At 38.2% G+C, this 11,574-nt stretch overlaps 1 protein-coding gene and 2 long non-coding RNA genes across 10 annotated transcripts; all 3 read left to right on the top strand.

Moving 5' to 3' along the window:
* Window positions 1–3,311: 3,311 nt before the first annotated feature.
* Window positions 3,312–5,456, top strand: LOC124207546. Of its 7 annotated transcripts, none has more exons than XR_006880031.1 (8): window positions 3,312–3,601; window positions 3,684–4,048; window positions 4,216–4,388; window positions 4,454–4,538; window positions 4,599–4,845; window positions 4,952–4,979; window positions 5,059–5,112; window positions 5,174–5,280. XR_006880031.1 is itself a non-coding variant. In XM_046605064.1 (8 exons), exons 4-8 carry the CDS (start codon window positions 4,482–4,484, stop codon window positions 5,212–5,214), a joined length of 450 nt encoding a protein of 149 aa, XP_046461020.1. In that variant the 5' UTR covers window positions 3,314–3,601; window positions 3,684–4,048; window positions 4,216–4,388; window positions 4,454–4,481; the 3' UTR covers window positions 5,215–5,280. The 7 variants fall into 7 exon arrangements, 4 of the variants coding, with proteins under 4 accessions (XP_046461020.1, XP_046461019.1, XP_046461022.1 ...); XR_006880032.1 differs by having other exon boundaries at window positions 3,313–3,601; window positions 5,059–5,102; XM_046605064.1 differs by having other exon boundaries at window positions 3,314–3,601; window positions 4,919–4,979; window positions 5,059–5,102.
* Window positions 5,457–6,136: 680 nt separating this feature from the next.
* Window positions 6,137–9,633, top strand: LOC124207545. Of its 2 annotated transcripts, none has more exons than XR_006880028.1 (4): window positions 6,137–6,220; window positions 6,608–6,753; window positions 6,957–7,275; window positions 7,340–9,633. It is a non-coding gene; the product is annotated as an uncharacterized LOC124207545 (long non-coding RNA). The 2 variants fall into 2 exon arrangements; XR_006880029.1 differs by having other exon boundaries at window positions 6,608–6,759.
* A 183-nt stretch (window positions 9,634–9,816) lies between these two features.
* Window positions 9,817–11,536, top strand: LOC124207544. Its single transcript, XR_006880027.1, has 5 exons — window positions 9,817–10,214; window positions 10,282–10,978; window positions 11,038–11,171; window positions 11,312–11,412; window positions 11,475–11,536. It is a non-coding gene; the product is annotated as an uncharacterized LOC124207544 (long non-coding RNA).
* The last annotated feature ends 38 nt before the right edge of the window (window positions 11,537–11,574 follow it).

Genomic DNA, 11,574 nt, shown 5'->3' with positions numbered 1-11,574 from the left:
GACAGAAGAAGGGAGAACTAGGAAGAAGAAGAAGAAGCTTTTTTAACTTTGAAATAGTCAGCAGACTATAAAATATAGTACCATCTCACCCCAATAGGTTTGTCTTTTCTTTCAAGTCAGTGCGCTGCTGGCTGCTCCTCTCTGTGCATCTCGCATCCCTTTGATTTGATGATGCTGTTGTGCAACCGCAGATGAGGGTCGGGGAGAGCAGCAGTCAGTCAGTTTCTATTTTTAACGAACCGCTTTTTCCACATCGAGACCTACATAATAGAGTATAGACTTGTTCTTTTCTCTCATCTTTTCTTCGGGGGGTCTTCAACTAAAAGATAATATATATACCCAACGTTTGTTTTTCAAGAAACAAAGCGAGACCTCTAAAGATAATAGACAACAGCAGAGCATATATGTAGACACCCACGACGTCAATCCGAGCCGCAGCCCGGCGAAAAAAAGTTATCATCAACATTTCGTTTGCTGGAAATGCTGATTGAAAGGGAATTTGTTTTAGTAAGGGATGACGATGTTTTGTAAGATATATAGGTTGATTTCAATTTTTAATTTCAATTTTTCCTTGGGTGCCACATCACAACGATACTCTCTCCCTTGTTATTACAGCAGAGAGAGCTATATAGGTGTTTTATTTCATCTCGAAATATAGTCTTGTCTGATATGTAAATATAATTGTTTTAGATTAATTATAAATTACGTGAATTGAGATGCATTCTAGAGAGACTAAAACAGCTCCCTTCTCCCTATATTAATACACCAGCCCTCATCTTTTGAATCTCAGAAAAGAAATGCGCGAAATTCAAACGACTTTTTCTTTTCCCGCCCGTTTTATTCACTTGATTCTCCTCACAACAAGATTTCAATTTGTATAATCAACCCGTTTGATTGATTATCCCGCCGTTTCCTTTCAATTGACGATCCGTATGTTGTTGTTTGTGTATACTATAATAAATAGGAAGAAAAAGTAAAAATGAGTCTGAAAGATTTGAAACCCAACCAAAAAATTTATCTCTCCCTTTTATGTATACCTCTACCATCGTCCTCCACTATTATTGACACACACACAAACAAAGCAAATATTATATTACGACATCAAACCCATGCAGCATCACCCGAGATATGATTCCTTTTTTGACTCGTATGTATACACAATGTAGGGATTTGTTTGCGTTCCGTGTTTGTTGGGTCTCTCTCCCCCCCCCCCTCCCTTGTTGTTGATGTTTGGATATTATTCTCTCCTGTCTATACTGCCATATGTTTTTTCTGAGTGATGATGAAAGTGTGAGACAGACTTTTTTATTTTTTATTCTACCGAGGTTATATACTATACATCACTCGACACAGTGTACACTGCACGTTGGGTTGACATTTGTTGGATCGCGAAAACAACTAAAAACTTTTATTTTAGTTTTCGGTTGTTTTTGAATTTGGGCGGGAAATTTGAAAAAATGAGCTCCCACCGAAATCTAATAGAAGCGAATTATTCTGATTCAAAATATAACTGCGAGGAACAAAATGTCTTGATATACAGTTGATATATTCGGTTAACTCTTTTTTTTCGATTCTCTGTCTCTCCTATACAGCTCCTTTTTCTCTCTTCCTGTTACTATATGAAAATGAAAACGGCCGTTTATCAATTATTATCATGACGTCATTTCACTGTATACTGTTGATTTTCCTCGTGGAATTTTAGAACTCTTTCGGTGAAACTATATACTGTCGTGTGTGTGTTTGCCGAGGTGTGTGTGCTGTGAGGAAATGAGAAATAAACAAAATTGTTGTCCGTTATAAAATGAAAAAAACATCTTCCTATAAATGTGTCATTTCATAATTCCATCAATTTTACAGCTAGGCATTATTCTAATTATCAAAATAATTCACAGGAAGCAAAGCAATTGCTTCCAGAAGATTAAAGTTGGTTTACGATAACGTTTGATTCAATGCCAAATGATTCCACTCTGTGTAACAGCGCACCAATACAACTGAAAACTCAATAGTCCGCAAAGGGAATCGCTGAGACAGAGACTGAGACAGCACCGATATTTATTATAGCACGAAATTCGGAAAAAGTATATCGTTATTATCGGTGATGGGAATTCTATCGAGCCTTATTGTGCTGCTATACACTTATATTGTCTATCCATTTGGCCGCCGCTCTTCCCGCGTGTGGGCGGCCAACGCAATGACTTTCCAATTTGCTAAGTGGTTCAAAAGATCACACCGATTTATTGGAGCTGTGGGCGACTCTGATAATACTCGCATCGTCGTCAATCCCAACGCGCTCTACAGAGTGTCAGCCTTATCGCTATACTCAATGTTGAAAATCGAATTTGCTGTGCTATTTAGGACAAATGTGTGTAAGTGGGAAGACTTAACCCCTGGAACTTGAATTTAAAAATCACCAGATTTCACATCGTTGGACTCAAAAGTGAGATGTGACGTGATTGGACTCTCCACCAAGTTCTTTTCGTGAGAAGAGCATTCAAATGTTGCCGTTCGACGACTATTTTTCCAACGTCTCAGTTGCAGATGCGCTTGGCTGAACATGTCGAAACCGTTCGAATGTTATGTAGTACGTTTCCGGGAAGCAGCTGATATGTGCGGGTCCGATCGAACCTCGACGTTTGTTCATGTGCCATTCCAATCCCGATGTATGCGCCCGAATAATAACCGGAACAATCGTCCCCCTCGCTTTTTTTTTCTTTTTATTCTCCGGGGTTGATTTGGCGAAAAACCTTTTGGGTGGATGATCCAATGGATATCATCCGGATGACTATCTCGTATATCCATCGAGAAGCACTCGTGTGATGATCGATCCCTCTAAATGACAGCACTGAAGGCCTTTGAAGGTCACATCGTTGTGATACATACCGGCTTGTCAATCGCTGTGAGACTGCGACCGGTGTGAATCACTAATATTTTGACACAAGTCAGAATATTCAACATCCCCACCATCTTATGGCTTGTTTTAATTGTGTCTTGTTAAGTTTTGTACTTTAAAAAATCGTAAGTGTAGTACTTGATTAGATTATTGTCAAATTGACGGTGACAAGTGCTTTCAGCAGTCGAATGCTTACGCGGCTTATGATTTACTAACGCGTAATCTTGCGCGTAATATGGATTTTATCGAAAAGGACATCTAAACGCCATCTACCGACAAGACGGGTAATTTACTTATCTTCGAAAAGGAATCACCAGAGGGCATACCACGTTTTACAGAAATTCGTCTGCTCTCTGCTACTCTGCAGCACACGAGCCAATTCGGCGCTAAAGTGAGTAAGTCACTAAAGTCCAGTAGACCACGCGACCACGCTTATTAAAGTTGTTACGCGCAGTACAGATGGTGAGGCTGCTTTTAGCATATTGTAGCAAAGTTAAAATTATAAAGTTGTTTGATTTAGGTTAGCATTTGGTGAATATGTCTGTTCAAGTAGAAGTTCGCTTTTGTTTCTCGATCGCCTAACCTGTGTTACCCACACTCACTGTGTTCCGTTACCCCTTGACCTTGACGTGGTTGAAACAAAGCCTTCAAAATTCAAATCGATGGAATGTTTGAAACAGCCCATGTGCCCAGAGCACATTGGTGCAACAAGTGAGGCATAGATTGTTTCACCTGCATGGATTTTTCTCCCTTGCTAACAAAGAGGGTTAAAAGAAAATATTTTCTTATTTAGGTCGAAATCACAGCATCAGCACCAGCAAGTCTTAAGCTTTTCAAGTACAATGTTGGAAGTTACCTCAGCTGGTGAAGAATTCAGTGATTTCGAACAAGTACCTACTAAATGAAGTGAACTTGAATCCGACTCAAATGTTCAGTGACAACCTACTTATGTGAACTGCTAGACACAGTAATTTCCTACAATAAGAAGAATTCCAAACTCCAGTTTACATGGGGATGTGTGTGTGGATTACAGTTCCACATCAGGCAACAAAATGGCAAAGTCAGAGAGGAGAACATCAACGTTGGAGTGACAAAGTGCTGAATAGACAAATGGCAACCAGTTTTTGCTCCATGTTCAAGGTTCAATAGAGAAAAGAGGTGGGATTGATAACTTTTAATCTTTTCATTCAATATCTTCTACAGTGATTCTCTTACAATGTGAGCAACAAGATTATTGTTTAAGACTTTTGCAACTCGTGATTATGTGTATAAGTAAAAATAACTTTTCTGAGTAGATTAACAAAGTTTCTTATTTCTCTTTTCAGATTTACAATCTTTGGGTCATGACCAATATGGGAACAAATGCTAGTTCATTGCAAAACAAAATGAATGTTGGTGCAGTTTGGACCTAGATGGATTTTGAAAAGCCCCTTTATCATGAGCTAGTTACAATCTGAGGCAGGTGACTCCCACGATACACTTGACTAACGAGCATAAGGTGCGTTCAATTCAACTGGCTTTTTCCAAAAGAAAACTTCCTTGTTAGAAAAAATGCTTCCCTAGTTAGTGCGAGTGCTACGCCAGGTGTACAATGCAAGGCTGTCGCTGCGTCGAACTGGATTGTTGGGACGGTTTGGACGGAATACCTGTAATTACTTCCTCCTAATTACCTTGATTACTCTACTAATACGACTACGTTGAATATCAGGTTTCTAGTCGTTGTGAAAACGATCAAACAAAACATTTCTCCTTACCCGGTCATTTTGTCGATCGAGAACTACTGTTCACTCCCGCAGCAATTCAAAATTTGTTTCCACAAGTCCGTTACTTATCTTCATTCTCACGTGGGGAAAACGAGTTCCCTCATGTTGAACAGGCAGAAGCTGTCGCGTTACTTCTTAAGGTTCTAAAATCCGGTTTCGCGATCATCGGGACCCATTTACTATCCATTTCAGGTTGGAAGTCGTTTTAAGATATTTCACAAGGAAAAGCTATAAAGAAAATTATTTTACAATTTTATTTCATTAGGAGTAATAATTTTACTTTCTGGTTACTATCAAGATTATCCGATATCATCGTCCACTGCCAGGTAATTTCAATGAAGAAAGTATCCTGCGCAACGATTGAAATTCTGTTGAAATGTCCTTTTTCTACGAAACCACAACCAGAAAGTTGATGATCCTCCTGTTGAAGAGTCCCACTTCTTTATCTGGTATTACTAGGTATTTTCAGCTTCAATCAACGTTTTTCATTCATTACTTTCTTATTCTCTGCTGTGTGCAGGTGAAGTTAATTCGCATCTAGCTGGTGGTCTAAGAACTTAGGCCTTTCCTAATTTCACGAGCATCACAGATCTCTCCATTGTCAGATTTGATGTCAGCACGTAGTTGAAGACGTCACAGATCTCTCCATTGTCAGATTTGATGTCAGCACGTAGTTGAAGACGCTCCACCTTTCGTTTGCTTTCGGTGCACATCCGTCATCCGGCACAAAATAAAAATTGTTAAAATTTTGACACTAGATGGAGATGTCAAGTGTGGCAAACATGACAAAAGTTGTCATTTTATTTGCTTTTTTTTTGTAAGTAAGCAAGTCCGTTATTGTAGAGTATTGTAGACTGAACACCATAGTCTATTGTTAGACACATCTATTTATTCTACTATTGACAGAAGTATCTTTTATCCCATCAGGTTATACTCATGGATCATTGGTATTCCCGGTTACTTACAAGTTCCAGAATAATTTAGTATTTATCACAACTTCAGCAACCAAACAACAGCTTTATGATCAAAATGTTGTTGATGAAGGAAATAGGTATGCATGTTATTTTGCTGTCACATCAAACACATTGACAATCATCTTGACATTGATCAAATAAATTATAAATAATATGATCTAATTTCTTTAATTTGACAGGTTCTATATTAACTTGAGTTATGGTGCATCCATATTGTTCATAGCATTCACTAAGTAGTGATATACCTTCCATTATCAAAATTTTTTATTTTCAATTTAGATTTCTCCACAAGACTGAAAAAGAAGCATTTTCCTTTTTCCTTACAAGAAAAATAACAACACATTTAATGAGGTTCTTTGTTTTATTGCCTTTTGGCTGCCACACTTGGAATCTCCTCTTTTTAGATCCTAGAACAGCCCTGCTTTTGATTTGATTTATTGCTTGCTATCGCTAAAATCTCGTTTGAAATTTATTGGCTTAAAAAAAATTATTGTCTTTTCTCTCTTCAGGTTTATTCTTCATTTTTTTCCATGACTTAATCCATTGGTAGAAAGTGAGTAAAGGATGCTGAAATTGAATGCTGTTAAAGTTATGTGAGTATCAATTATCAAGTTTATTGGTTTATTAGCTCTTTGCTTGTTATTGTTTGTTATAATTTTTTATTACTCGATAGGTTTCTGAACGGGTTTTCGTTTTGCTGGTATGGGTGTTTTTAGATCTCGAATGTTACGCTAGATAGCTACTGGTGGATTAGTTACTAAATGGTTCATTTCTTTGTCACTTGTTGGTTAAGCGTGGCAGAGGATGGTACGTCAGTGTCCTTAGTTCAGGGTTTTTACGCTAGCTGCATTATGCATAATGCATTAATAGATCAATTGGATCATGGGAATTCCAAGTTTTTACATAAAATTGCTAAATACTTTTAAAAATTATTGTTATTTATCATTTTTTATTTTACCATTTTATCATTTTCGCTTTAGATTTTATCATCATCTATGGTTTCCAATTCCGATAAGAAGCGCCACCAACAGTCCGATTTTCTCCCGCTTTGGCTTTTGCTATCTGGGTGATGGTGAACTGGTGAGAACGATTTGTCGACCAAGGTCCATAGAAAAGCATTCCATTTGTAAGGGTATCTATTATTATTTTGTCCATCTTTTCTCATCATCCATCTTCATTTTATCTCAAATTGAAAATTCCGTTTCGTCATGAAATTTTGTTAACTAGATAATATCAATTATTTTTAGGAATAGAAATGCTGCATTAACATTTGTGATTTCATTCGAAACAAACGTTATTGATTGAGCGCTAAATTTGAATCAATTGCAGCAAGTGAAGCGAACGTCGTTCAAGGCCTTGAACCAAGGTGTTGTCGTAGTGGCCGATTCCGCCTTCGTACGGCTGGACGCGGGTCTCCATTCCGCAAATTCCATTCTCGCAGACTTCGCTGTAGTCGCCCCACGTTCCGCCGGTGTTGCCGAGTCCGTTGATTTCATCGCCGCTGGAGCACTTGAAACGGATGTCGTTTGCCGCCGTGTTGTCGGCCTCTGGTGCGGCAGGACTGACCCTCAACTGGAAACTCGTCATGTAACCGCCGAAAGCGCAAGTCTGAATCCCGTGAAAATCTCGGAACTGCGTAAATATTTAAGTACAAATGATTTTTTTTTTTTTTGAAATTCTTTTCCCAATTTCATTAAATTCTTACAATCCAGCAGTGAAGGTGAAGTTGGTGATGAATTCATCGTTGCAGAAGAGGACGATGGTGTTGAGTGCCGTGTCGTCGAATCGGGGAGTGGCCAGTTCGTTCTGGGTCTGGTAGCTGACGACTCGGGCGCCTTTTGGGCAGCGCTCCAACGGTCCCCATTGGCCTTCCGTTTCTCCGTTGGTGACCGTGATGACCTGTCTCGGCCGTCTCGTCGTCGTCGTGCTGGTTTGGGGAGGCGGAGTGGTTGGAACGATTGATGATTCCAACTGGCAATGACGCCAACGGCCAAGACCAACAGGAAAGTGAATTTCAACATTTTTAGTAGCGGCTGTCGTGACGAAACGCTGTAGGGAATCTGAATTGTTAACCGCAACAAGTTCTTTTCTGCTCCTCTTCTCCTGATCCTTAATGGCCACTGAGACCACCGATATCCGTATCGCCGCCGTCTCCACCATGTTCTGCGTTCAACCCACTTTCCTCGAGCTGCAGCAGCTGATCGCCGGCGCCATTTGGGAACGCAACCAAGAAGTTCTTAACTTCATGATGACCACCTTCGGGGTAAGTCCCAATCAAATCGAATCATAAAAACACCAGCAAATTGTTTAACTATTAACTATGCCGATTCCAAGAATCCTTGCATGCAGCATATTTGAACGTCGCTCGTTGTAAGAGCTCTGTTTTGAAACCCTTTTCTCATTGTGTTTGCATTCAACGGATAAATGCATCGAATCCTGACTGGTATCTTTAAGTCCATCATCCTGTTCTCACCACTCCAAATGGCTCTCCATCTCTGGTTTCCGATTTTGACCTTCGATTAGCAGAAGAGTTAATACGAATGGTAAATGGAACAAGAAGAAAAATGCGGACATTTTTTCGCGGGTATGCGTCGCGTGTTCTGCACTAAGAACGGAATTGTAGTATTTGCTTCTAAATCGGGTATATTTTAAAGCTAACCAAGCCCTCACTAAGCATTTACTGGTTGAGAGGTAGTTTTGATGGAGTTTTGGATTAAGTTCGAAAATAATTCACGTTTGTTGTCTTTTTCTGGTCCTTCCTCCTTTTTCCCACAATTAAGACCCAAATTTAAGTAACTTGATCCATCATGTGATTCACGGTGCTTATAGCTTTGAATGCAATCAGCAGTTTCCCAGAAAATGGAATGGTGTTTCATATTGGAATTGACCCCTCCAAAAAAAAAGGTTCAGAGTGACTCGGTTAGATCTATGTTATTCTGCGATGTCGAAAACTAACAAATAGACTTTCTTATATTGTATTTTCATATTAGGTATCTGATTTAGATAGTCAAAGTATTTTCAATTATAAAATTTGTAAAAGAACTAAGTTGAAAGGAATTGTTTTAGTGTAAATGAGATAAAATTGATAAAAAACACTAGCTTAAAAAATTAGATACTTACAGACGCCGATGGGTTAGTGGATAAGGCATCGGCGTCGGCGTTTATCAGGATCTGGTCGCCAGGGTGGCTGTTACTGGTTGGAACTCACGGTGCGAAGGCTTCAGGGGGGGTTGAAAGTTAAAAGTGGGTTGGAGCTGCTACTTGGCAACCTTCGGCATAAGAAACCCGATCCGTTGTATGCAGATTGTTCCTCAGACCCAATCCGATAACGTTTTGTTAGAATTTATAACAATGTTTTTTTTGTTTTGAATAAAAGATGACAAATGCGGGATACGTCGTCACATCACAATCAAAGTCAGCTGTTCAAAACTTTAAATATGCAAAAAAAATTCCAACCTAGATTTCTATTTTGCTATTTATTTTAGATTTCTTTCCTGTTTAAGAGTCGAAAAACGTTGTTGTAATTGTTTCGTAACGTAGAAACTCATTTTTGGTGCGAGAGAAGATAGTTGCTGAAGCTACACAATAGCCATAATCGCACAATAGCACAATTCCAATTAATTAATCAAGTTCGTCATAATTTCAAGTTTAATTTATTTAGCGCATTTTTTAAATTCGTTGAATAATTACGATTTTTTAAATGAAGGCTTAGGAAAATAGTATGATTGAGATAAAGTTTTTAAAAATACTAGCTTCAAAAATAAGATAACTTTGGGCGCCGATAGCCTAATGGTTAAGGCGTCGGCGCCTACGTTGTCGGATCTGGTCGCCAGGGTGGCAGATACTGGTTCGGAACTCACGGTCACGGCTTTGGGAGAGGTCGGCTGCTGCTGTTAGTTTAGGATAGGGTGTTAGGTTAAGGTATAGGTTAGGGGTTATAGGTCCTCATCAAAGCCTGAACCGTTGCATGCAGACTATTCCTCAACAGACCCATCCGATAACGTTTTGTTAATATTTTCAATAATTTCTTTTGTTTTGAATAAAAGACGCCAAATGCGAGATACGTCTTCACCTCACAATCATGTCAGTGGTTCAAAACTTTGCACATGCAAAATATTTTTTTCCAACACAGATTTCTATTTTGTCGTAATTTTCTATTAAAATTTGATTTCTTTTCTGTTTAGGAGTTGAAAAAACAGTTGTGATTGTTTCGTGACCTAGAAACGTATTTTGACGCGAGAAAAGATAGCTGCCGAATTGAAGCTACATCAAGATTCAAGCTACACACAAGCCCTTCCAATTGATCGATCACTTTTTGGATTTTAAGTTTAATTTATTTAGCACATTTTGTGAAATTCCTTGAATAATTTCGATTTTTTAAATTAACACTTTGAGAAATGAGGAAACATTAACCAGCCCAAAATCTGTTGTTCCTTCCTGGCCGATTTGGACGTCGACGTCCGCATGCAAGTCGTCACTTACAAATCCTCTTGGACTTTCCCAGGGAATCTTATTACTGTGATCTTATTGGGGATATTTTCATGGATCCTACTGTTCTGGAAGTCCGATAAAAGTGGGAAAATTCAGGTAAATAGATTAAATACAGAAGAGTTTGTATTACGGAATTCCCATCGTATTTCTCTTGAAACCCTAGAATCGTCAATGATTTTGAATCCTTGTGCGAAGTTGGAATCCTGTGAAACGTAGCATTCGCTACTAACTCAATTGTGGAATGTCAATTTACCTTCAATTGAATTACCCATGAAGTATTATTGACTTCTAACTGTCTGTTCGCTGTTTGTGCAAGATCATTTGTGTTCATTTAAGCTAAAATTCCTTGAATTTTTTTATGACACGGAAGTGTGGGAAGTAGAGAGGACAGAAAATTCTTCTGTTTCAAAGAAAAATGTGCTGTGTTCTTTCTGTTTTGGAACTGCAGCTGTACATACGAAAACATCTTGGATAAAAGTAGGTTTTTGTGCTCAAATTTATCGGGATTAGTTAAAGTGTGTTTTATGGTCTATTAACTCAATTGGGGAATGTCAATTTTCCGCAATTTTCATCCATTGAATAACCAATGAAACATTGCCTCCTAACTGTTAGCATTGGACTGTGTGTATGCTGTTTGTACAAGATCATTTCTAAAAGAAATAACGAGAATAACTGAATGTAAGTAACCATCTGTTTTCAGATCTTTCTTATTAGGTAAACTTTTTAAATGGAAATTCTATTCAATAAAGTATAATGGGAATTGTATTTTATTTGTCCCACCTCTTACTACCAATTTTTTTATCAAGACAGAAGGTTTCAGTACCAACTGAAAATAACTATTACAGCAAAAAATGTCTCAGGTAGATGTGTTCAAGTTTGATGCTGTTTTAATCCTGTCAATTCTCCTTCCTAATTGAAGGCTTACGCCTACAAATAACAACAAATCATAGAATTCCATGTGAATCCTGCCACAATGTTACTTAGTTACTTGCCAAACCGACTAACATTGAGCCGTTGTCGCTGTTATTTGGATACCTGAAATACATGTTATGTGTAAGTTTCTACTTGGTAATTTAACCTTGTTGCAAATTGAATTTCCTTAAGGGAGCGCAAAGTTTGCATCGTGGATATTCAAGTCTCCAATTTTCCGTAAATATTCTGTTTTATTTGACAACTTTTTGATACAATTGCAGTGGATGGGTTTCCGTACTTGGAAGAGTTAAGTAGCCTATGACTCTGGGACTGCCGGTCTTGAAGAATACCTGCAAATCTTTGCATTCTTTCTTATCCTAATGTAATTAACTAATTATACTTAAATTTTTTAAACTTAATTGCTTTCAGCAACATTCTTTTCAGAGACGGACGTTTTCCTATTTTTATATGCTATGAACATTCGAAATCATTAACAAATTCCGCCACACCACATTGCCACACCGCCAAATAAAAAAAATTGCAA

The sequence above is a fragment of the Daphnia pulex genome, chromosome 11 (genome assembly GCF_021134715.1).
Source record: "Daphnia pulex isolate KAP4 chromosome 11, ASM2113471v1".
Taxonomy (NCBI): Eukaryota; Metazoa; Arthropoda; class Branchiopoda; order Diplostraca; family Daphniidae; genus Daphnia; species Daphnia pulex.
Note: the sequence above shows the minus strand (reverse complement) of the source record. Positions and strands in the feature narration are given on the sequence as shown.

Coding starts and splice junctions, on each gene's coding strand:
- LOC124207546 (XM_046605063.1), top strand. CDS start 4,482: ATGCAAGGCTGTCGCTGCGTCGAACTGGATTGTTGGGACGGTTTGGAC. Junction 4,539..4,598: donor ACGGTTTGGACGGAATACCT/GTAATTACTTCC, acceptor GTTGAATATCAG/GTTTCTAGTCGTTGTGAAAA. Junction 4,846..4,918: donor CCATTTACTATCCATTTCAG/GTTGGAAGTCGT, acceptor TTATTTCATTAG/GAGTAATAATTTTACTTTCT.